This window comes from Manis javanica, chromosome 4, assembly GCF_040802235.1.
Source record: "Manis javanica isolate MJ-LG chromosome 4, MJ_LKY, whole genome shotgun sequence".
Taxonomy (NCBI): Eukaryota; Metazoa; Chordata; class Mammalia; order Pholidota; family Manidae; genus Manis; species Manis javanica.
This window is the reverse complement of record NC_133159.1, coordinates 159,793,843-159,818,967: the sequence shown is the minus strand read 5'-3', so window position 1 is coordinate 159,818,967 and position 25,125 is coordinate 159,793,843. Positions and strand designations below refer to the sequence as shown.

At 55.0% G+C, this 25,125-nt stretch overlaps 1 protein-coding gene and 1 long non-coding RNA gene across 4 annotated transcripts in view; one reads left to right on the top strand and one right to left on the bottom strand.

Moving 5' to 3' along the window:
* RARA (retinoic acid receptor alpha) overlaps positions 1–20,278 on the bottom strand; it is a 42,893-nt gene extending 22,615 nt beyond the window's left edge. Inside the window, exon 1 of one of the 3 annotated variants that reach the window (XM_017652286.3) lies at positions 20,168–20,278. Coding sequence is in view for 1 of the 3 variants with exons in the window: in XM_037022658.2 (XP_036878553.1) it covers positions 11,016–11,022 (7 nt within the window). In the remaining 2 variants the exon portion in view is untranslated. Of the gene's footprint in view, positions 1–11,015; positions 11,231–20,167 lie in introns of those variants that run through there. The other 2 variants (XM_017652285.3, XM_037022658.2) reach the window with 2 other exon arrangements.
* Positions 912–24,235, top strand: LOC108392196 (uncharacterized). Its single transcript, XR_012130761.1, has 4 exons — positions 912–7,022; positions 9,663–9,948; positions 11,660–12,397; positions 24,064–24,235. It is a non-coding gene; the product is annotated as an uncharacterized lncRNA (long non-coding RNA).
* Positions 24,236–25,125: the final 890 nt, after the last annotated feature.

The following is a 25,125-nucleotide window of genomic DNA, read 5'->3' as shown; positions in this document are numbered from 1 at the left end:
AGGGGGTTCTTTTATACCACTTCCCCCCAAATCCAAGCCCCAGCACCCGATATGGGTCTGTCCCACAGGCTGGAGGAGGAGGCCCATCTACATACACACAGACAGGGAAATGAGAACCGAGGATTCCTGCGCATTTCCTCCAGTGCAGAACAGCATGCCAGGCTAGGGGAGCGCAGTGTGTCAGGAAGGCAAGGACGGGCCAGAGCAGAAGCCTCCTGCCCCCGGCAAAGGAACCAGGAAGACTGATCTCAGAGTGTACCCACATACTCTGCAGAAATGAAAAGCCCCGCTACCAGTGCGGACATAGACCCATACCCTGTTTGAACAGCTGGGAGGACATGCACAGATAACGCCATGGGGTAGAGACAGGAATGAACGCAGATGAACAGGCAGCGACGAGCAAAGTGAAAGACGAAAAAGAGAAGCATCCACAAGAGGATGCTTCAAATCCACTTGAGGTATAGGAGGTTATGCATAAATACATTTGCCTGTATTTATATATGAGATATATATGTGTGCACACACACATGACATATATATATATATATGAGAGATGAAAGAAAAGATGGACAAAAAGAAATATGGCCAGTCAAAACCAGAGTGAACTACTTCACTTCCACTAGGATGGCAATAGTCACAAAGACTGGTAAAAACAAGTGTTGACAAGGATGTGGAGAAACTGGAACCCTTGTACACTGCTGATGGGAATGTAAAGTAGTATAGCTGCTTTGGTAAACGGTGTGGCAGTTCCTCAAAAGGTTAAACACAGCCCAAGAATAGGAAAACTTAAGTCCACACAAAAACCTGCACATGGATGTTCATACCAGCATTATTCATAAGCCAAAAAGCAGAACTGACTCAAATATCCATCAACTGACAAATAGATAAATAAAATGTTGTAGATCCATACAATGGAATATTATTTGCCCATAAAAAGGAACAAAGTACTGATATACATTGCAACATGGATAAACCTTGAAAACACTACGCTCATTCCAAAAGGCCACATATTGTATGATTCCATTCATATGAAATGTTCAGGATAGGCAAATTGATAAAGACAGAAAGTAGATTGTGGTTACCAGGGGCTAGAGCAGGGGTTTGAGGGAAATGGGAGATGACTGTTGATGGAAATGGGGGTTCTTCAGAATGATGAAAATTTTCTAAAGTTGATTGTGTTGATAGTTGTACAATTCCATGAATGTACTAAAACCACTGGATTATACACATTAATGGATAAATTTTATGGTATATGAATTACATCTCAACAAAACTGTTAAAAAGAAGAAATTTAAAAAAGGAGGGGAGAAGACAAGTAGTGATTCTATAGCATCTTACTACGCTGATGGACAGTGACTGTAATGGGGTATGTGGGGGGACTTGGTAACAGGGAGAGTCTAGTAAGCATAATGTTGCTCATGTAACTGTACATTAATGATACCAAAATAAAAAATTTTAAAAAAGGAGGGGAGAAAGGAAAGGAAAGGAAAGGAAATGAGAAAAGACAAACAGGGCCACAGAAATAAGGCCTGCCTCCATTTCCAACCCTTTCCCCGGAAACTCAAGCCATACCAGAGTCCAGGCTCCCAGCTCCAGGCTCAGACCTGGAGTCCAGGGGACACACACATGGCCATCACGCTTGAGATGGGGGAGTTCCTGCCAAGGCCACTGTGGATGAGGCCAGGACTTCTGGTCCCAGCTGGGCCAGGCTTAAGGGAGAGGGAAGCAGAGACAGGTACTTGCTAGGGAGGGGACAGTTTTCCCAGAAGTGAAATCTGGACCTTGTTAGTGACCAGGATTTTTACTGTTACTAATTATGACAGCCACAGGGCCTCTCTCCTTACTCCTCCTGAATGAGGTGCCTCCTTCCCACCCCAGGCCCCTGCCAATTCCCTCCCAGGCTGACAGGACTGACGTCAGAGGAACATCAGCCCCACCTATTGAGCCAGCTGTCTCCCCTGGCCCCCCCAACACCCTTGTGGGGCCCCACACAACTGGAACTTGAGCTGGGGGAGCCAGGCAAGGGAGGGAGGGGTTGGCTGGGCCTCAGCAGTGTTGACAGACACACACACACACACACACACACTGCAGAAACGCATGCAGGTCTATGGAAAGCATCCGGGTGGGCAAGAACACGCTTGCGTGCCTCAGCCTGTGTGTGTGCGGGCATGCATGTGAGGAGAGGGAACCTGAAGATACCATCTCTCCACACCTGGGCTCTACCACACAATGAACACAGTTCAGGGCTTGTGTGCACGGACGGCCCTGGGACACGACTCCCATAGACACACAACCACAGCCCCACCATTTCCCAAACTGTACACTTCCTGGCCCTCACACAGCCAGGCTGGCTTCTACCAGCCTCCCTAGGGGTCCAGCCCCCAACACACGCACAGAGGTGCATCTTCCAAGAGGTACTCCAGTGGGTTCACGTCTGTACAGGGGCCTGCCTCCCTGAGGTAAGGCTCAGCAAGCTGAGGTCCAGAAAGCCAATCACTATAGACCCCAAGTGCACTGATACAGCTTTTGCAGGGTAGGGGGCCACATTCAGTCAGTCCAGTCTGGCCTCCCTGGAGCCTACCCTTGCTCCCAGAAGCCAGATAAATACAGCCAACTTACTGCCTCAACCCTGTCCGTGAGGAGTCTGAAACTGGACCAATATTCAAGACCCCCTCCCACCCCCGACACAGATACACACCGGAGGGAGAGACTGGAAGGCCTCCGCCCCCTCGGAGTCTCACTACTCTAACCCAGCTCAGCCTGCAAACTTTGGTGCAAAGTTACTCAGCTCCCCCAGGGAGGGCCAAGGGAGGAGTAAAGGTCACAGAAATGGGCCAAGGGCCAGTCTGGCTGGGGAACAGGGAAGGGCAAGGTCAGGGATGTGGGGGCGGGGCCGAAGAGCACAGGCCCTGCTTCAGACTGTCCCTCTGAAGCTACAACTCTCAGGGAGAGGCCTGGACCCCAGCCCCCTGCACCCAGGGGTGGAGAAGACACATCAGAAAATCGAAACCAGCACCAAAGAAAGGGAAAACAAACTACCACATCCAACCTCCACCCTATGCCCGCCAGCTCCACGGCCACAGGCACTCTCCCCCTAGGGAGAGAAAACCACAGGCCCACACCTTCAGCACAACCAGCCTAGCCTTTGCACAGCAGAAGTGGGTGCAGACCAGAGTCTTGCCACCAGCCACCCACTCCTGCCCGCTGGGACCTTGCTCACTCCCCAAATGTGCCAGGATCCCTTCCTCAGTGTCACGCACCGCAGCTGGCTGAGCTGTGAAGATGATACAAAAAAACCAAAGGTTTGAAGGGTCAAATCTCAGCTCTGCCACTCTAGGTGACCTTAGCAAGTCACTTAACCTCCCTAAGCCTCTGTTTACTCTCCTGTGAGCTGCCCAGCTCAACAACTGGTTGTGTGATTTAAGAGACAAAAGTCTGCAAAGCGCATTGCCCAGCCCCGGGCACATGGAGGTGCTGGGCAGCTGGGCCCTCCCTGCACCTCTCACCACACCCGGCGCCGCCCTGGGCTCTGTCTCTGTTCCCCTTCTCTCTCCCCACCCAGGGCCAGCACCTGTGAACTGGGCTGGGGGAGAGGGGTGTGGATGACGGATATTCAGGGTATGGGTGGAGGCCCAATCACAACCCTTTCCCAAATTCCCTTCGTTCATTTCACAAATGAAAAAAGGAAACCTTTGGATTTGGGGGTGGGGGATAGAGAATTGGACCATTTCCTCCCCATCCTCAAGCCAGGGGTCCCCAAACCCACCTGGCTCATCCCCCTTCTTCATTCATGCCCTCCTTCATTCTGCTCCCCGGGCTCCCAAGGAGTAGAAGTCAAACAGTCCTGGAGGAGCTGAGAAGGGGACCAAGACTGGGGGGCTGAGAAGAAGGGGAGACAGCGGGTTTCCTAAGCATTCTAGTCAGTCAATGAATCATAGGCAAATGACACCAATGCTCAAGCTCCCCTTGGGATTTGGCCCCTTTGGACCTGGCCCCTTTGGACCCCCTACCCTGCCAGGAGCTGGCAGGGCAGGACAGGGCATATTTCAAACCAGAACAAGTGGGCTAGAACTATTTATAAACTTTCCAGGAAAACACAAGCACGCACACACACACAAAGCCACAACCTCTCCCCTCCCCCGTGCTTCTCAGATCTGCGGGCAAAGGTTGGAGCAATGCTGACCACTGCTTCCCTTTCCCCTTTTTCCAGGCATGGCCAAGACTCTCACCCCTCTCCTCCCTGGCAGGCCCACTATCCAGCCACTCTGGTCCTCTGTCTACCTTTTGCTCACCAGGGCTAGGACTGCAGGAAGCTTTCAAGGCCAGTCTTGTGTTGAAAAAGACCACCCCAGGAGGGCCTGAGAAGGGTGACCGGAAGGAGGCTGGCACAGGAGGAGGGCACCTCTTCCCTGCCTGCCCCAAGGAACCCTAGGCCTGCCTCGCCAGAGCGAGGGCTTGTTTTAACACCTGTCCCAAGCATGGGCAGGCCCTGAGCACATCCTCAGAGGGGGTCAGGGAGGGCCGAAGTCCAGTATCTTTCTCTGGATGCTGTCACTGCCCCAGCGCCTCAAGAGCAGTGCCTAGTCCCAGAAGAGTGGGTCCACTTATCTCCCTAGCTGATGCTTCATCCAGCCCAAGTTTCTCCCCAGCCACACAGGGCTGCCTGACCACCACGTGCCAGTCTCAGTAGGGACAGAATACCAGGCAGAGAAGGCAACTGGACTAGCCCACACCCCGGACAGGACAGGTTCTTGGAGGATGAAAAGAGGACCTCTGCCAGGCAGGGCAGTATCTCCAATTCCTGTACCTCCAGGGACCAAACCTCAAAGACCCGTGGGTGACTTGCTCAAGACCTCCAAGGCCCAGGGTGGCTGAGGACCCACGCAGAACCAGAGCTGAAGCCTCCCACCTGATCTTCTTTAGGGACAGAGAGAGTAGGTGAAAGGGCAGGGGGCAGCTCAGGCCTCAGGGAGAGGGAGCAACCCGTGGGGAAGGAAGAAAACAGGAAGAGGAAGAGATGAGCCTGCAGAGGCCACAGCCAGACCACAAGAGTGTGTGGACCAAACAAAGGCACCTCTGTCCGAGTGAGGGACCAAAGGGGCACGGACAAAAGGGGACCCCCCAGCTTGGAAACCACCGTCCTCACACCAGCCTGGTATGGGGCTTTCCCCACCCTCAGCTTAGCAGCTGCCCACTCACTACTGTCTCCCCACTCCACTGTGCAGGAAGCACACCACTCTCACACTGGGGGCACACAGCAAGTGTGTGTGTGTGTGTGTGTGTGTGTGTAAGGCTATGGCAATCCTCCCATCCCCTCAGTGTGTGTGTGTGTCTGTGTGTGTGTGTAAGGCTACAGCAATCCTCCCATCCCCTCAGTGTGTGTGTGTGTGTATAAGGCTACAGCAATCCTCCCATCCCCTCAGTGTGTGTGTGTGTGTGTGTGTGTGTGTGTGTGTGTGTGTGTGTGTGTGTAAGGCTACAGCAATCCTCCCATCCCCTCAGTGTGTGTGTGTGTGTATAAGGCTACAGCAATCCTCCCATCCCCTCAGTGTGTGTGTGTGTGTGTGTGTGTGTGTGTGTGTGTGTGTGTGTGTAAGGCTACGGCAATCCTCCCATCCCCTCAGCTCTGCCCCAACCCTGAGACTGCCAGATTGGAATCCTAGGACAGACAGATTGCCAGCAGGACACAGTGTTCACCAGCCCCCTTCCAGGACCCCTCCCTAGACACCCCAGCTACAGGGAAGCCAGGAACGCAGCGCCCCCTCTCCGGCCTCAGGATATCCTTTTGGCTTTGACCCCAGACCAGGCCTGAGTCAGGCGGGGTCCCACCCCATGCCCCCTGTCTATTGACACCACCCCTACCAAACTTTCTAACCCACACCCACCTACTCAGGGCTAGAACTAGGGGGAATCTCTTCCCCTACCCATCCTCAGCTGAACAGGGTTGGGGGAGAATGGGTCACAAAGTCCCATGGCCTGCCCGTTAAAGCACAGGCCTGCAGGATCAGGGAGCAGCTCATGCAGGCTGTGTGTTGTTGGGGAGGGTCTGCAGACCACCACCTCCCCATCCTCAAAAACATACACAACCAGGGATCCTGCCCAGAGCCCCTCCCACTGCAGCCTGGGCCCCAGGAAGTCACAGAAACTCCCTAGGGAAGGTAGTTTCCATGAGGACACAGTATGGGAGAAGCCTCCCAAAATATAAAAGGAGATAGGGAGCAGAGGTTCCATGAACTGGCATAGGTATGAGGCAGCATGGCTTCGGCTAGAAGGAAAAGGGTCTGCACAGTCAGACTCCCACCATCAGTCACAGTCAAGCACAGCCAGATGCGGTCACAATCTCCCCAACCCTCAGTCTGAGTAGGTGGCTGTGACTCCTTCCCACAGACAGAAGTCTGGGGGGGGCCCTGGGGAAACTGGGGCATCGGAGACCACACACACTCAGCCTGAAATGGCCCTCCAGGCAGGTCCCTCAAGTCCCGCCCCCAACTGTGGGCCTGGAGGAAGGGGCAGCTCCCTCCCCACAAGAACAAGGGCAGTGCCCACGGCAGCCATCTCCATGGCAACCAACAACAAACATCCCGGGGAACCACAGTGGGACAGGAAGTGACAGCCACGTGACAGGAAGACTTTTTTTTTCAGTGTTGGGAGGGTGATGAAGATTGAGCCCCTGGGGAATCAGCTGTCCCCTGAGTTTCCCCCACTTGGGGCTGGAGGGAAGGTGGGTGGCTGGGAGAGTGGCCAACCCCTACCGCAGTGCGCACAGTTGGTCATAGGCCTGACGGGCCCTCCCTCCCTGCCTGCCACTCACGCTCCCCCCCCTTGGTCCCCCTCCCCTCCACTTCCTGCCGTGACTGGAGATCAGAGAACTCCCCACCGCAGCTTCCCCTTCTCAAGTCTCGATTCCTGGGCTGAAGGTTTCACTGTGGGGCGAGGGACAGAAGGAAGGAGGGCTGGGGACCTTGCGGTGGGACCCAAGGGACAGAGGCTCCGGGGAGGGGCAACGATGGAGCCACTCCAAGGTAGGTGTGTACACACAGGCACACAGCGAGCAGGTCATGGTGACACACTGCCGGGCGAAGTGACACGAGGAGACTGCCTGAGGTCAGGCAGCTCTTGGGGGAAAGGGAGCAGAGCCACTGGACCCAGCCTGGGCGCACCCGCTCCAGCCCAGTCCTGAGCCTCCGGTTTCATCTCAGGCATCTAGTGGCCTCCAAGCAGGCGATGTCCCAATGGTGACCAGCCCCCACCGCCTCTCCCCTGCCTTTTCTGCTATGGAATACCCCTCCCTGCTCCAAGGTGCCCGCCCAGACGAGGGCACCTTGGCTGGAGGTAGGGGGAATGGAACCTCCCTCTGCCCCCTCCCCTTCTCTGCAGATGTCCCAGGCTATATTTAGCCCAAACCGGGCGGCCAGCCAGACCCAGACTCCCCACTGGCCTGGAGCTGAGCTCCCAGTTTTTATGCAATTAAAACATTAACAGAGAACCACCCCCATTCCCACCCTGCAAGGCCCCCCAGCCCTGTCAGAGCAATAGAGCTCAGAAAACTTGAACAAGGGCAGCCCAGCTCTGCAGCCAGTGATGGAGGTGGGAGTCATTGGGCAAACTGCAGCAAACTCATCTCCATGCTGTCTCCCAGGCCCTGCCCCCACAGGCAGGACAGAGACATCATCCATGAGATCAAGTTGACACTTGGATGGGGGTGGCAGGCTTTCCTTGTTCCGGCCCGGAAGGGAAAGGCATATCCAGTGGGTGAGGGGGTTGCCTGGTTGCAGAAATTCCACCTGTCATTTGCAGCCCCCTCCCTGACCAGCTCCAGTTACAAGGCTGGGGATTGGCAACAGGTGCTGGCCAGACTGGCAGCGGTCTAATCCCCCACCAGCTCCCCAGGCTGACAGTGGTGCCTGGAGGTCCCAGCAGGGGCCCTATAGGGCAGGATGCTAGGTATAAGAAGGAAGCATCACTGCCCCAGCAGGGCAGAGGGCAACCCATGGTCTTTCTGTAAGACCTGGCCCCCTGGACTCCATGATGTGTGTTGGAGGGACTGGGGAATGCAGGGAAACCTTAGTTCCATAGCACCTATTTCATTTCCCCATGATGCAGGGCGGGCAAGCTAGAGTGTGGGAGGTCTGTCTGCCTGCCTCTTCCTCCTCCTCCTCTCCAAATTCCAGGAACAGGCAAGGGAGGCTCCAGTTGTGGGGAGAGAGCAAGCAGGCGTTCACAGCTGGTGGGGGGTGGGGGGGTGGCGTGGGAGGCAAGATCCAGACGAAGCAAGAGACACCCACACCAGAGCCAGACTGGGGACAGACACACCGACGCTGACACATTCTCACACTCTGAGTCTGATCCCTGCACACCGCCCACCCTGCAGGGACACCCAGACACCCTCAGCCTATCCTGCCAATCCTCAGAACACTCCCTGGACACACACGGAGACCCAGGCCCTTGCCCCCACCCCACATCCCCCCACAAACCGTGTGGGTTCCAGGCAGCAGCCAGAGGGTGGAGAGAAGAGAGGGAGGGAGACAGCAGGCGTCAGAGAGGATGTGCAGCCAAAGCCCTAGGAGCTGGGGTATCAGTTGCCACACTGCTTTCCCAAAACCCAGTAAGTCAAGACAACCCTGGTCATCTCGCTAGGGGCCCTCCCAGCTTCGCACACTCCCAAACGACCACCACCAGAAAGAGGCACGGGGTGCTCGGCAGGTAGAGATTACCCCACTTATTTGTCACAGGGATAGGTTTGCCTTCCCCAGATGCTCATCATGCCAGATCCCAGACAGTGCTCCTGAACAGACCCCACAGAAGCCCAAGCACACCCACACCGCCAGCCTGGCTTAGGTCCTGCCCTGCCCTGCCCACGCTACCCAGCAGACAGGGAGCTGAGCATTGACGTCTATATTTTGGGGCAGGCCCCACCCTGTCACATAATTCTGAGGACCACCTCACCAAAGACCCTAAAATCTGAGCAAGGAGTGGCCTGGGGGGAAAGTTTCCAGAGGGCAGAGCTAGCTTCCAAGACAAATTACTTAGGGGAAGGAGAGCTAATTAACTGGGTCTGAGCCAATGCCCCCAAAACAGACCTGAAGGGCCACTCAGACAATGTCCTCTCCAAGACACTAGATGGGGTGGCAGGAACCACGTCATGGCACATGTGGGTGACTATGCCTAGCAGGGGAGGCATGGGGGTGATCAGGATGGGGCTGCCCACAGCTAGCTTCCTGCCAGGCTGCCACATGGTTGAGAGTAGGAAGGGAACCAGAGAGGTGTCCCAGAGTGGCAGCAGGGGCAAACAGAAGGACGGAGATTTAGGGCCCCTAGAAGGAAGTGGCCAGGACTAAGCTATTCCAAGCCCAGGGACACCTCACTGCATCTGCACTGGCCTTGCAGTCTGGTGGGTACACTCCTACGCTCACCACCTCATCCAGGATCACTCACCCTCAAATTCCCTCCAAATCCAAGATGCTCAGTTCCCAACGGCCTACTGAGTCTGACCCCAGTGACCGCTCAGTCTCAGGACTGACATGACCCAGACTACCAGCAAGAAATGATGTCCTAACCCCTCCCAGTGCACCAACATCTTTCATAGCCACAAACTCCTCGACTCCACGGCCACCCCCCCTTCCTCCAGCTCCAAGCACTCTTTGTCTTGTTCCCTCCCCCAGACTCATCTCCACTCCCTGCCACAGGGGGAAGCCCCAAGTCTCCAAGCCACCCCCACTCCAACCTGGGGCTTCCCCCGGACAGCCTCCCCATCAAGTACAAGGCCCTGGAGGGGTTTGGGACTTGAGCCTGTTTCCCAGCAAGACCTGGTGTCTACTGAACAGTTCCCCAGAACAACCCTGCCCTGTGACCACTGGAGCCAGGGAAGAGGACAAGAGACATCCCTGAATCTCCTAACCAGGAAACTGGAGGAGGGATGGTGGTCAGGAGCAGAAGAGAGGGCTGGAGGTAAGGAGCAGGGAGGGGGTGGGAGATTGAGGGAGTGCTCCCAGGAACAAGTCCTCTGAGAACATATCATACACACATGTGCACAGCCCACAGGCACAAAGCCATCTGGTTACTGAAGAGGGAGCTGGCACCAGGTGAGGGCCAAGGGTACCCCTCCATGCCAGCCTGTGCGCATCCTATCCAAGATAGGATGGATGGTGAGGAAGTGGCCAAGGCTGGAGAGCTCTTGTGTGATTTCCATATGAGTCGGTCCTCATGTCTCCCTTTCCACAACGCAGCCTGACAATAGGGCAATCCCCAGAAAGAAGAGAGACATAGCCAAGCTGATTCTCCAGCACCCGCTTCCCACAGTCACATCTGGCTAGCAGCTTCCCCACCTCGTGGGTGGCAGGTCCCAGACACCCTCGACGCCCTCATCAGAGGAAGACGACCAGTCTGTTCCATCCTCCCTTCACCCCGAAAAGCTTTCACAACCCCATGGAAGCACCAGACCTAGAGACATCCCTCCCCCGACTGCACTGGCTCCCGCACCCAATTCTGTCTGCTCCCCTCACTCCAAGGGGGACACCAGCTGAGCGAGCCCCGCCCCCCAGCCGGCTGCCTCTGGTCGGGGGTGGGGGGTGCCGAGCTGATTCTCCCCAAACCACAGGGCGGCTCAGATAACAGGAGGGAGAGAAGGAGGGGGCTAGTCCGTTGGGCATCCGATCTCTCCCAAACAGGTTTGGAAGTCTTTTTGTTTTGCTTGTTTTTGAAGAGAAAAAAGAGACAGGGAGCAGAAGTTCCCAGCGGCTGTTCTGCCACAGCTCGGGCGCTGGGGACACGCGCTGCAGACGGCCCCAGCTGCCTCACGGCTGCGCGCGAAGACACGGGCGCAGACAGACGCACAGCCCCGACTCCCCCACCCTGGGCACGGCGGCGGCGGGCTGGGAAGCCCAGGAAATCCCGGGTTCCCGTATGAACCCGCCTGGCACCCCGTCCCCACGCTCAGCTCCCAACAGCAGCAGGCCAGGGGGCCCCATTGCCTGAGAGAGTTGGGGGCTCTCCAAACCCCCCAGGGGAGAGGGTACCTCGCATCCGGGGGTAGCAATTCTTCCGGGGAGCCCGCGAGCACGGCTTCTGCCCAGACCCTGAGCCTTGGTGCTGCTCGGCGTCAAGGGTGGGGGTCCCAGAGAGGAGCCGTCTGGGGGGCCGCGGCTCAGGGGCGCGGGGCGAAGGCAGCGGCCATGGCGAGTCACGTGCGGTGGCTGAAACTTTACCCGGAGCCCCAGACTGGAGGGGCGGAGGGTACAGAGCATGGAAGGGAGGCCCTCTCCCTCAGGCCCGCCCCTCGGCCTATCACCAGCTAGGGGTGGACCCGGGGCTCACGCACCCGCCCCTTACAGACTCAGAGACGGGCGAGTCTTAAAGGAGCCGCGCCTAGCAGAAGGCAGGACCGTGGGAATCTGGGAGATCCCTCCCCCCGCCCCAAAACGCGATTCAGAGCAAGGAGGGGGTGAAGTTCTGCGGAAAATATGGAAAAAGAGCTCGGCGGAGAAAGGACTGCAGTGTGTAGTATCACACTCCCTTCCTCCCACACACAGGGGCACAGATCACACACACACACCACTCCCAAACAGGAGAAGAGAGGCTGTGGCATAATATGGAAGTGAATACAGTAACTTCGGCCCTAGTTGTCAAGCCCCTAACTCCAATAATTATAATCCTCTTCTAGGGACCACTTGGAACTGAGAACTGTGTGACCTCCAACAAGTCTCTTTCTTTCTCCGAATCTTTATATTCTCATCTGCAAGAGTTCAAGAGTAGGTAGAACTACCTCATATACACCTCCTCTCTTCCTCCAAAGACCTCTTCAGCTCGAGTGGATCGGAGGAACTCTGGCCCAACCCAACCCACTCAGCAACACCCTCCGAAAGGGATCTTGGAAGATCCAAGAGCCGAGTAGGGGGCGCCCAGGAGCACCCCTGCAGGCTAAAAGATTCTCAGGCTCAGCTTCCCTCTCCCGGCCCAGGCTGGAGGACCCCGCAAAGCTTGCATTCCTGTTCCAGCAGGGCAGGACCTGAACCACTCTCCATCTGCAGAGACTCCAGTCCACAGAAAGCCAGAGCCCCCTCGCAGCCTTCTGCTCCGTTTGCGAGGATCATGTCTCCACCTCTAGTAGCCATAAGCGGGGGTGGGAGACGGGGACAAGAGCAGAATCACCAGGGAACACGCCCCGCTCCCCGTTCCTGGTCAGAGAAGTGGCCAAAAGTGCCCCCACAGGACTTCCCACCGGAAGGGGAAGTGCCACATTCCCAGGCCTCCACCCAGTGGGGAGACTCGCAGCCTGACCCAGCTGGCAGAGCTCTCAAACCCACCGGCCCGACGCCCCCTGACGAGGAACCAGAGGCCAGAACAGACACCGGGTTTTGTCCACGCTCAAACCGGTTGCCCCGCGGAGGCTAGAACTGAGGTATCTGATTGTCTCTCTCCAGCTTTAGTCCCCCAGCCTTGAAAGAGAGGACAAGTCGGGTAGTAGGGACTCTCAGCCCCGAGATCCGGCGCAGGGGAATGGTGCCCAGCAGCACCGGGCAGCGCTTCCCAGACCCCTTCCCGCCCGCTGGGCCGGGCTGTCTCTAGCTCCCGTCTGGATTTCCGTCCGCCGGTGCGAACCGCCCGCCTGCCCCCTCCTGCCCTGCCCTGTCCCGTCCAGATCCATCCGCAAACATGCGCTCAGCGGGCAGGAATGCGCCAATGGCTCCCAGATGTGGACGCCGACGCTTAACCCCTTCTCCACCAGCCCCCCTTCTCCCCCAAAAGCCTTCCATTCTAAGCCCAGCCAGCAGCAGGCGGCGCTGCCCAGGTGAGGGACTAGCCTGGGGGGGGACTCAGCGCCATTACCCCCAGCCCGCAGAGGCTCTTCCTGGCCTAGATTCAGCCAATCTTCCTTCCAGGCGAGGCTGGAGGGGAAGGATCATGGACATAAAAATGCAAGCGTGCATAAACACAGCTACACTTCCACCCACAATGGGTGGCCTTCACATACACCTGCCAGCATGTGGAGTCAGGTACACTCGTGCACGCCAAGATTCAGGTGTGTAAATGCACACCCAGGACACCCATATATGCACACTCACATGCACATTCAGAGCACACAATTGTACACCTCCACATGCACACCCAAGGCATGCATTTGTCCACATCCATGAACACACAGAACAAGCACGTACCAGAGAGGCATTTGTGCACGCACAAGATCATGAAACAGAGGGTGTGGCACACTCCTGACCAAACATAGTAGTAGGCCTGTGTGCATATGAGTGAAGAAGTTCATGCACCCACAAATCTGCTCCCCACAGGGAGTCAGGCACTCATGCACTGCAAACTGGAATCCAGGAGTATAAACGCAGGGCCTGCACACCTTTGGGGCACTCCCTCCCTGCCCAGAGCACCCAGTACTGCCTGTCCAATGTCTAGCCCTACCCAAGCTTGACCCAAGCAGGAGAGGTCCCCAGGTGGGGGGGCCAGGAGTCTTCAATCTACAGCAGTAGTTGAACTCCAGCTGGGCTGGACCCACAACAGGGTCTCCACCCTCCAGGGACCCTCATTCAGGGGTAGAGAAGAGTGCAGGAGGCAGCAGGAGGCTAGCAGAGGGAGAAAAGCCCCAGCCCCAGGGGCTCCTCACTCTAGGAAAGGCACTCCTTCTTGGGGCCTCCCTTTCCTCTCCTGCACACCGAAGGAGATGGCCTGGGGGAGGAGCCTGAGCCCTGGTGTCCCAAGACAGGGCTCCCTCTCCAAACCGAGGAAGCACAAGAGAGAGCCCTGATAGGTGCAGGGCCAGTGACAGCCCCCTTCAGTCAATGAGAGACAAAATAGCTCAGACTCTCCCCAGGAGGGCCCACACTTGGAGCAAAATAAGGCCTCCCTCTCCCAGGCTGTGGGGAACTCCAATCCAAGAGTATCAGCAGTAGTCTGAACAGAGATGGGAGACCCTCCAATAAGACCACCTGGATGCAGGTGGGGTGGGACATGCCTGCTGGAACGTGAACTGGCCCCAGCTGACGCCTCTTCCCCTCCCCAGCCTCCCAGCTCTTCCCCAAAGGAGCTCTGCCCACAAGCAGCCTTAGGGCCCCACCCAATTTGAGTCTTACAGTCCCAAAGGGTAATCTAGGGCAAGGCTCCTGCTCCTTTGTTCAGATGAGAAAACTGAGGCTCAAAAAGGATATTGCCTTGCCCAAGGTCAAACAGCTTGTCAATGGCAGAGCTAAGATCAAATACACAGTCCCCTCAAATCCCCTGCCATTTATTCTGAATCAAACATACTTCTACACAGTTCCTTGCTGCCTCTTCCTTTACCCCCTCAACAGAGACCATGGGAGAAACACCATCCTCACTTGGCTCTGCAGGTTTGTGGGTGGGGCCAGGCCATGCCAGAGAGAGATCAGAGAAAACACTGGGGGCTACACACATGGTCCCCTAGCCCCACCCCAAGCAGGGTGCCCACCTGCCCAGCAGGCACGACTGGGTGACTCAGCTGCATCCGGGGGAGATGCCAGGGCAGTGACTCACCTACCGAGAAGAGCTGAGCCTGGCACATTGCCAGCCCCAGGACAGAAGTGACTTAGTCACCGAGGCTGTGATGCCCAGCAGACACAGCCCAGGGATTGGGGACAGGGACAGGCTGTGTTCTCCGTAATTACATGCGCCCCGTGGTGAAGAGCAGGCATCCTGGGGCAAGCCATGGCTGTATGTACCCCTGCCCCCTCACTGCCTACCCCCGTCATGCCAGGCCCTATTCCAGGGCAAATGTTTTGTGAGACCCCTGGGCTGCCTTGCCTTGCTGCAGCCTGCCCCCTGCCCATCACTCACTACCCACTCTCCCACCAGCCCCACCTCCTCCTGCCACCCAAGTTGTACCCAGGCTGTGAGTCTCCTGTAACATGTCCTGGCAGCACCTCCTGCCCCCACGGCCCCTCTCCCCGCCACCCACACATGCACTCATACACACTTCTGCCAGCCCTGCTGAAGTTGTTGAGCAGGAGGGGAATCGGGAGGGTGGAGTGCAGGGATTGAGTTACCAGAGGCTGACGGGGTGGGCTGTCACCCAATCCCTTCCCCAGCTAGTCTTCCTCCTTGGGTAGAGTCTCCCTAGCTCACCTGCTTCCCTTCCACCTCTGGCTGGCAGCTTACTGCCATCTAAGACCCTCCACCCCCACTTCACCCAAGCTAGAAAATAAATGTTCAAGAGTATTTGTCATGCTAAGGCCAGCCCAGTCTATGAAAGAAAGAGAGAAAATGAGAGAGTCAGAGATGGACAGAAAGAGTAATTCCTGTGCTCCCTGCTCTGGCTACAACCACTAGGTGTGTGTATCTCTGTGTAGGTTGAGCAAGAAGGGGACTGCGTAATTCTCTTAGTCCCAGGAGAGTTGATGGGGCCCAAGGGGAGTCGACAGGCTGAACGACCTCAATCCATTTGCACTATTGATTTCTCACACACCGCAGCAGGCCTGATGGGGGCATGATAAATCAGCCCCCCAGAGACATGGAAACTGAGTGGACAGTGGGGAGGGGCTCCTGCAGGCACAGTCTGTGGCCCACTGAGACCAGCTTGGCTGGGAGAGGGTCCAGGGCAGAGCAATAAGAGATGTCACGCGACAGGAGGCAGGGTGGGGAGTGGGTGTTGGATTAAAGCCTGTCTGGAACAACTCCTTCCAGCTGGATCTGAAGCTGATCCAAAGAAAGAAAGTGGGGTACAGAAACACTATGTTTATCCTCATAGGCAGGATTCCGAGCAGCTCCAGGGGCACCATCCATATTATAGTCCTTGGAATGGTTTTTCCTGCCCCTTTTGCAGTGCAGTGGCCCTGGGGATGAGGCTGAGGCAGGAGACCAAATTCTGAGGGACCACCATTCTCCACCAAGCTTTTGCCAGCACACTCCCTGTACCCCCGTGCCCCCCACGCCCCCGCACCTCAACCTACGGCCCCTGCTTCCAGGGCTCAGAAGAGGGCTCACTTCGTACTTGGAATCACAAGCCTGTGGTAATCCCCGATCTTCAGCCCTGTTCCCTTCCATTGTCGGGGAAATTGGCAAACAACCACCATAACCCAGGTGTGCCAGGAGGGGGGCTCACAAAGGGCTCTGGGGAGTCTGCAGACCTACATTCTACTCTCTGTGGTCCTGGGACTGTGGGCAAATCCCTGGCCCTCTTGGTTCTTTAAAATGGAGTTAGACTGGATGTCCCTTCTCTAAAGTGTCTCCAAGCCCCACAGCTCACCAGGCTATGAGCCTGTTGGAAGCTGCCCAGCACCTCGACTCACACCAGTGGCCACAGGCCACCTAAACAAACCCCAACCCTGACCTTCTTCCAGCCTGGACACAGACTCTCTCCACATGGTGGAGACTTATAAACAAACCAAGCTGGGGTTTCCCGGGGACTCTGCACAAACAAGCAGAGAGGGAAACAGAGCAAGCACCCTGGCCTAGGTCGCCCTTGCTGCACAGCCAGGTGTGGAGAGGGACCGTGAGGAAGGGAAAATGGTGCAAGGAGCCTGGTTCCGGTTGCCAGCCAATGACCTGCTGAGTGGCTTAGGGCAAGTCCATTCCCTCTCCAGTCTTCAGTTTCCCCTCTGCCAGGGGGTGGGGGGGACTGCCTAGATGGCCTCTAAAATCCCTTCCAGTTCTAAGTCTAGTAAGACAAGGAGATCCCTGAAGGGTCCCCAGGGCTCCTCTGCCCAGCCGAGCCTACCTGCCTGGGTCAGGACCCTCTCCACAAGGCCCTCCCCCTACCGCACCATCTCCATGCTCTATCTGCCGCCCCTCTGGCCCTTCCTCACTCCTCCATCCGTGTGCTTACTCTCACCTTGGCCAGCCCCTCTGCCTGCCCCGTGCTTTTCTGCACGTCCCTCCTGCCAGGGGACAGACCAACTAAAAATAGTCCCTGCAGCCTTTCTCGCCCACAGCTGCCCAAAGAGCAGGAAATGAGGGGGGCAGGGAGGCCCATGTCCTGCTCTCCCCCCCCAGACTCCCAGCTCCGAACCATGTCCAGCACTCCAGCCTGGGGCTAGTGCCAACTTGGCCATCGGGGGCATCCCACACCCCTTCCCTAGGGGCAGGCCTGCCCATAAGTGCCTACGATCACAGAGCTGTCCCTACCCTGCCAGAGGAGGAAAAGAGGCAGGCAGTCTAGAGGGAAACCTTCCCAATTTCTGACAAATCAGTGCCAACCACATTGTAGGCACTGAGAGGGCAGGGCCTGGCTCCACCGACCGGTCTTTTGAGGGCAGAGGGAATTGGCATGGGGAAGTTTGCTTCCTTCATCCTGGCCCAGCTGGAGGGAAAACAAAATAGTGCCCCAGCCTCAATTATGCTAATCCCCTGCTCCCCAAAATGTGTGGGAGAACACAGGGGTTTCAATAGCCACCCCGAGATATTATGGGAAAAAAGCTAAAAAAAATAGCGAAAGATTTTGGCTACCCACATGTAAAGATGGAAGCTTGGAGGCAAGACCAGGCTGTGCCTGCCAGGCTGGGCATGTGCTGTGCCCCCAAGCTAAGTCAGAGGCTAGGAGCGAAGAGTTGGGGTGCTATGGTGCCAGGGGCCATGGTGTGCCCACCCCATCCCATCCTACCTGGGATTCCTGACACCTCCCAGCCCTGGGAGAAGGCCCTCCCCACATGGGAGGAAGGAAGCCAGCTTAGCGACTCTGACTCTCTGGAGGCCTGCAGAGCAGACCCTCGAGGCAGGCGGGAAACCTAGGAGTCCTGGCACCTAGCCCAGGGAGTAAGTGAGAGAAATACCTTGGAGGGGAGGAAACTGCCCAGAGCAAAGCAGACACATGGTACCCCCAGCAGCTCCCAGATGTGACCCACAAGGAGGAACTGGTCAAAGAAGCTGGACAGGGAAAGCAAACACATTTCTAAACAAGAAGAGAAGACGGTGGGGCAGTGGGGAAGGGGGCAGGGCGGGCCAGCCTGGCTCTCACCTGCTGTACTCTCCTCCTGGTCAGTTGGAGATACTGACACTAAGACCACCAAATATCAAAGAGGCCATGGGGTTCTGGGTGTGTTTCCCCCTCCCCTGATCTCCAGACTCTAGCCCTTTCATTCCTAGCTTCCTCTGGCACCCCTTCCCTGGGCCCAAGCCAAGCCAGGAGTCAGCAGGCCCAAGGTGGTGCCTGGGAGGCCTGGGCAGTGCCAGGGGCAGTCCTCATACCATCCTCCCACTGGCTTCCCTCCTGCCTGTTCTCAGCCACCACACATATCTCAGCTGTCGAATCCGATTAGGGCTCCTGCCCAGTGAGCTGGACAAGGAGGCCACTGGGCAGGGGAGAGAAAGGGACAAGGATGCTGAGCAGGAATGGCAGAAGGAAGGCGGAGACAGGGCTCGGGGAGAAGGTGTGGAGCCCCAGAAGAGAGAAGCTGTGGAGGGATGTCTTCTCTAACTACAGGCTTTCTGGCCATCTGTGTTAGGGGACTTCTGTGGCCCCTGGGGCAATAGCCCCGCCTGGTTCATTCATCCCCAAGATGGGCAAGGAAAGAGATAGGAAACTGAAGGCAGAGACACTGACCTAGATTTAGGAAGAGAATCCCATCCTAGGACACTCCCCTTCCCAACCATAACTACCATTTGCACTCAGCTTTAGTACATACTGTTTTATGGGGTCTTTATGGCATAATCCCCATCAGGAAAGCAGGGCTTGTTACTGATAGTCATTTTTACAAATGCAGAAACTGAGACTTAGAGACCCATATAAATGCATATAGTTAAATGACCAGGCTGAGTTTCAAATACAGACCTCTGATTCTCCCTCCGATGCTCACTCCAGAATCTCTACTTGCCTTCTTGGGTCAAGAGCAGAACTAAGTCTGAAGTCACTCCTTTATCCACCCTTTCCTCCAAAACCAACCTTCAGGGGGTCCAGGGAGTCATGGAGGAATGCAAAGCACACTCCCCTTGTAGACAGCTATCAACTAGGGACGTGCCACCTAACCTAGCAGAGAGCTAGAGGGGCTCCCCTAAAGTGACCCATCCCTTCCACCACTCTCCCCAGTCCACAAGATGCCCAGAGGTAATATACACACTCACACACAGTTACTCAGACAAGTCATACAGCCCTCCTGCAAACCCACCAAACCAGAATGAGAAGATCTTCAAACCTAGATCTTCAGAAAACAGGGCCTGTCAGCCCCCACTGAAGGGAAAAATAAGCTGCTGTAAATAATAGGTAGCATCCAGCCATCTCCAGGAGAGCATGCAGAAGGGCAGAAGCTTCAGGGTAACACCAGGAGCCTGAGGTCCTGAAAGCCAAGGAGCCCAGGGAGCTGGCATGGCTCAGCAGCCTCCCTGATCTGGTCCACACCCCCTTCCCCAGCCATCTGGGCTAAGCCTGTTCTGGCCTGGGCGGTACTCTGGGATCTCTCCCTTCAATGCACACAGCCACCTCAATCCAAAGCTAATAGATCATACAACCACATGGCCTACACACACACACACACACACACACACACACACACACACACACACACACACACACACACACACACACACACACACACACACACACACACACACACACACACACGGTGGGAGTGGAGGGCTCTTTGCAGTAGGTGTTGAGGTATTAGCAGGGATGGGGGCTCCACACTGAAAGAACTTTCCTCAGAGGAAAAGGTCACCAAAATCCACTCTCGACCTCTACTACCTTCCAGGAAAGCCTTTGGCCACCCAAGTGTGAGATGAGCCTGGAAAGGGAAATTAGTTCCCTGACAAGGTGGGGGGTGTGGGGGGGGTGTGGGTGAAGTCCTGAGCTCTTGGGCCTGGGAGGAAGAAAGGAAGAGAGAAATCCCCCAGAGAGGCTCAGGTCCGCCTCCCGCTCCCTCTGCTATTACCCCAGCACTGCCAGTTCTCCTAACCAGGTGAGGTGGGGGAAGGGGTGTTAGGCAATACTGCAAAGGAGGGTGCAAGGGCATGGGGCCTGGGGAGACCTTCCCCCCTTTCCATTCTCAGCTTGAGAGCAGTGAATGCCTCCGAGAAGTGCAGGCAGGGCGCTGGAAGGTGCGAGGGCTCTGAGCTTTCAGACACCCCTCTGTTCCCAGGCTCCCTCCCAGGACTATAGTGAGCAGTGGGGGAGGAGGGATGGGGAAAGCCTGAACTGGCCAGAAGGAAACGACCAGATCAGAAACAGAGAAGCCTGGTGGAAGGCGACCGCAGGGGAAGTGGGAAGGGGTGTGCATGGTCTTACCTGCTCAGGTGCGTGCTGGCAGGGGGGCGATGGGGTTCCCAGGAGAACCGGGGAAGCCCTCTCAGCTCGCTCGATTCAGGATTCCCCCCTGCTTCTGGGTTAGGCTGCTGCAAAAGGCACCGGTTCCCGTTGGGTCCTAAAGCCCATACCCCACACAGTGGGCTATCCCCGCCCTCTTTCACCAACTCTGACTGGGTCTTCGGGTGCAGAACTGAGGGCTGATGGGGAGAAAGAACTCACTGTGACAAAGACGAAGGTGTGAGTCATAGGTTGGGGACAGGGACAGTCCCGTTTCAAATACACAGACCATGGATAACTTTAGCTGAGGGTAGGATGAGACAGGAGGAAAGACATTCCTGCCTGCCTGAAGCAGATGGATTCAGGCTTTGGCGCTGAAGACCTGGTTAAGCCCTTGACTTACTACTCCGAAGCTGCTTAACTACTGAGAATTTTGGGGAAGGGGACATTCACTTGCATGGGTGCTCATGTCTACCCTCCCCGTCATAGATAAAGCATGGGCTCCCCATCCCCACCTACACCACCCCAGGGTTGGGAAAAACCCTGGTTTCCAGCAAGTATTAAGGGCAGTATGACTTGCATGGCAGTTGGAAAGTGGCATTTAATAGATTGAGGCATATGTACAGGGGAGTATGTTGAGGTGTGCAGATACACATATAAGGTGAAAGTATGAGCAGGTGGAGGCCAGGGGACTGCGCTACATCCACCACCAGAAATGGCAGATTGTCAATGGAAGAAAAGGATGCGGAACCTAGGGGTCAATTAGTCTACCCAGCCCTTAATAGGATCCTGAAACTACCAGAATAAGTTAGGAAAGACTATTTACCAGGTACCATTTGGCATAAATACAAGGGGGTAGGGGGTCTCTTAACACAATTAGATCAACTTCAAGGTTACAGACCCAGTTTAGGATAGCCTATCTTCTCAGTAGCTCAAAAGGGACAACTCAGGTTTGGTGGGCCAGGGAAAGGTGGATGAGAAGTCCACAGGGTTGCTGGAGGTAAAACATTTTGCAAGGAGAGTTGCACGTATCTCTGGTAGCAGCAGAGCAGGGAAAATGTCATGGGGTAAAGGGCCAGGGCAAGTCAGGGACAGACTTATGGGCAGGGAGGCACGGCCTCTTCTTGGAAGGGGAGAGGACAGCAGCACTGCCTCCATGTCTTTCTGTCCTACAGGATGAACCAGGGAAAAGAGCTAGACGGTAAGGATGGAGGGCCCCAGGGTGGAGTCCATGGGGTGAGCTCAGGTCAACCCTTTCACCCTAATGTGCCTCAATTCTCTCCCAGCTATTAACCAGGGCTCTTGGTTCTTCCCAGGCAGTTAATGAATGTTTACAAAAGAGCTTGGACATCCTCAGATCTCAACTGGGCCACCACTACAGTTACAAAGCCCAATAGGGCTGAATGTTATTTGGGGAGGGGAGGCCTAAGGGGAGAGCGAAACAGACTACTCCCTTACAAACTAAGGATAAAACCGAGCTCAGAGAGAAGCACAAGCCTCAGCTGCCACAGGATATCCTTGTGCCCAGGGACGGAGGTCATGCACCCCTGTACCTCATAACCACCACCAAAGGCTGGCCTCCAGCTAACTGTAGGCAGAACCCAGACTAACAGCTGGTCTTCGTTAACTCCAGCTTTTTTCACCCCCCGCTGTGAACCCGCAGCTTCTACAGGCCTAGCTAGAGGGGGCTGCCCTAGCCTGACCTTGCCGCTGACTATGGGGCTGGGGGCACCACACCAAAGGCCAAGTTACCAGCTGAAAATAAAGTCGAAGCAAGACTCCTTTTTCCCACTGGGAGCAAGGAGAGGAAGGAAAGGAGTGTGGGGGAGAGGGTGGAGGTGGGGGAATTTAGGGCAAACAGCAGTGAAGTCAGCTGGATCCAGGCCCAGAAACCCCCACACCCTGGGGCCAAGTCTTACTCTAGCTTTGCTTTCAGCTTGAGCCTTGGCTAAGCCCCAAACTAGGGAAGGTCCTGGCTGCCCCCTTCCGCCTCCCTACCCCCACCCTTATTAAATACACATTTTATCTCTCAGCATCTTCATTATCGTAACTGAAGGAGACAAGTAGTGGATGGCGGCAGCAGAGAGCGTCAGGAGCGGAGGGCGGGTGTGGGGAGCAGGCGCACCCTTGTTATAAAGTGCTGATCTGGCGCTTCCAGGCAGTGTGGGAAACAGAGGAGGGATCAAAGGCAGCCAGGCTGATTCAGAACGCAATTAGAGCTTTTTTAAAAAGGCGCTGGCTCTCTCCTTTCGCCAGTCTTCAGACAGCCTTTACCCAAGCTCCTTGCACCCAATTAGCTTCTGCCAGTGCCTTGGACCTGGGGTTGGAAATCAAGGGGAAGCCGGAGGGCACACCTTCTTCCCCTACAGAAAGCACCTCTCCTGAGAACAGGGTACCTGCCGTGTTTGTAGCTTAAAAAAAGAATGTCTTAGGGGGCACCTTTTCAGGAGGAACCTGACCTCCCAAGTTAAAGTGGGACATCAAAGGTGGATTCCTCCCCAATCCCTTGCCAACTAGAGGAACAGCTTCTGGCCAGTCTCTGGGGACACTAGATAATACCCCAAAGGCACCCCTCTTTCCAGCCCATAGTAGGACTCACAGCCTTGGCTTCCTGGGAGCAACATGGAAGTTGCCTCAGGCAAAATACCACTACATCAGAGGGAGTGATTAGAAGGCATCTCTGAGGCCAATAAATGCTCCACTTGTAGCACCCTCTTTTACAGGGGTCTGCTCCACCTCAGTGCAAAGGCACTAGCAATGTTTACCTCCAGATTGGAACTGCTCTCAAGTTGGAGGGAAAGGAGCATCTTACTTATTAGCATATTTATATGTTCACTCAGCAATTGCTTCTTGAGTATCTACCAGATACTGGTGCTAGGGAAAGACACCAATGTAAATTAAACCTAGGTCTTTCTTGGCATTCTTTTGGTCTTCAGTAGTCAAGGTAACACCTCTCAACAAATTATTTTTAAAACTCCTCAAGTCTTATCTCATTCCTACTTCCCGGTTCTTATTAGTGTACATATCTTAAAAGGATAGTTAATAAAGGCAGGGAGCAATGGGGGAAGAGAGGATAGAGCTCTGCCAACTTGTTTGATCTCTGGGTTGCTTGGACCTCACACACTCCTGCCAGTTATCCAGCTACAGGCAAGTCTTCATTAAGCCAGAAATGTCAGTGGCAGTTCTGGGGTTGAAACTCATACCAGTTTTATTGTCTATTATATTCTTTATATGGCAATGCCCACCAACACTCTATGGAAGCTTAATCTGCTTCTCTGAAGAAAAATAAACAAACCAGGATATAGACAGCCCACCTTCAAGAGGAAGAACGTGGGTCAGCCTCTTTGCCACTATTGTGTGAAACAGCCTATAATCCTGGCAAAAACTAGTGCTCTAAAAACCCCATCCCAGTGCTCTAAAAACCCATCACCTTCCCATAGCTCTCAGCTTCAGTGAGAACACCAGCAAGAAAAAGACTTTCTTCCTCCTTTCAATCTGCTCCCTGGCTGTCTGAATTACACTTACGACTTCACTGACAAACATACATCAGCTTTTGCTCCCACAAGGGCAGCGGAAGCAACCAGGGACTCTAAGTCGGCTTCACGCATCATTGACAGAACCAACCCTGTTCCAATTGCTGAAATCTTTTAAGAGCAGCGGTGACCTAGAAATTGACAGTGGGGGAAGAACTGAAGGAAAGGAAACAAACCAGTACACAGAAAACCCTACTTCCAGATACCAGGGAAAAACAAAAGGAGGTAGAGGGGAAAGAAATTTGGCCCCTTTGAATCTGCAAATGTGATTTTGGCTCAGAGCCATAGAGGATACATAGTAGCCCCACTGCGAGTAAAGCCATGTTCCTGACTCAATCCCTACAGTTCAGAGGAAGGCGCCAAGCCTCAAACAAGGAGGTGGAGAGGCCAGTCCGTTTTGGGCAGGATCCTACTGTGGACACAGAACAGACAGCAGCTGCCCACAGTGTGGAAACAAACTGTAAAGCAGTCACGTCTCTTAAGGCTGCAGCATCCAATAAAATGTAATTTAAATCAAGCCTCGCATCTGTTCTCAATCCCATTCAGTCTCTGCTTTCCATCAGCCTTCGGACAATCTTTGCAATTATGCTTGTTAACCCTTATAGCCCCAGCCACTCTCCTAGCTTCTAGGTACAGAACTGTGTTCTCCACTTGCAAATGGCCCTCAGAGGGAATGAATGCGCTCATAAAGGAGTGTGAGGGTGAGAATGACATTCAGACTCCGGTCAACAGACCATGTATGCTCTGCTACACACACCAATGGGTGGTGTTCATTTCAGAGGGCTCTCTGTGTGCCCTTCTTCTGTCCCATACCACCTGCTGTAGTCTAGATCACATTGCAAGGCTATAGCAGGCAGCATGAATGAAAGAGTGGCCAATAGATAATTTGTACAAAGATCAAGTTCCCAAACTCAAGTCCATGTCAGACAGGCAGAGGGAGCAGAAGCGCTCAAGGGGAAGCAGACTTGGTCATTGGCCCTCAGACCATTCATATCACACAGTTTACATTCAGATGTTTGCTTTAGTTATAAAAATACAGCAATCTCCCAAACGAATCAAACTCATGCCTGCCCCCCACTATTCCTAAAAACTACCCTAGCCCCATCCCTGCACTTTCAAAGCAGTCAGTGTTATAATGGTGCCCTCTGGTGTCCCTGTCACAACGTGTCATTTAATGCTACTGGAAATTAAATCTAGAAAAGGGGAGACTTGAGTAACCATATGGATTAATAAATCCAGTAAGACTGGGAAAAGATGAAGTTTAGATGAAAATCCCACCCCAAACTATCTGGAAACAAGTGGCTTCATCTGAGGGCAGCTAAGACTGTGGGACACTTGAGGAGCCATTTTTCACATTGCCTTCTGAAAGTCTGGGCTCTCTTGAAATGTGATAGCTTAAAAAGACAA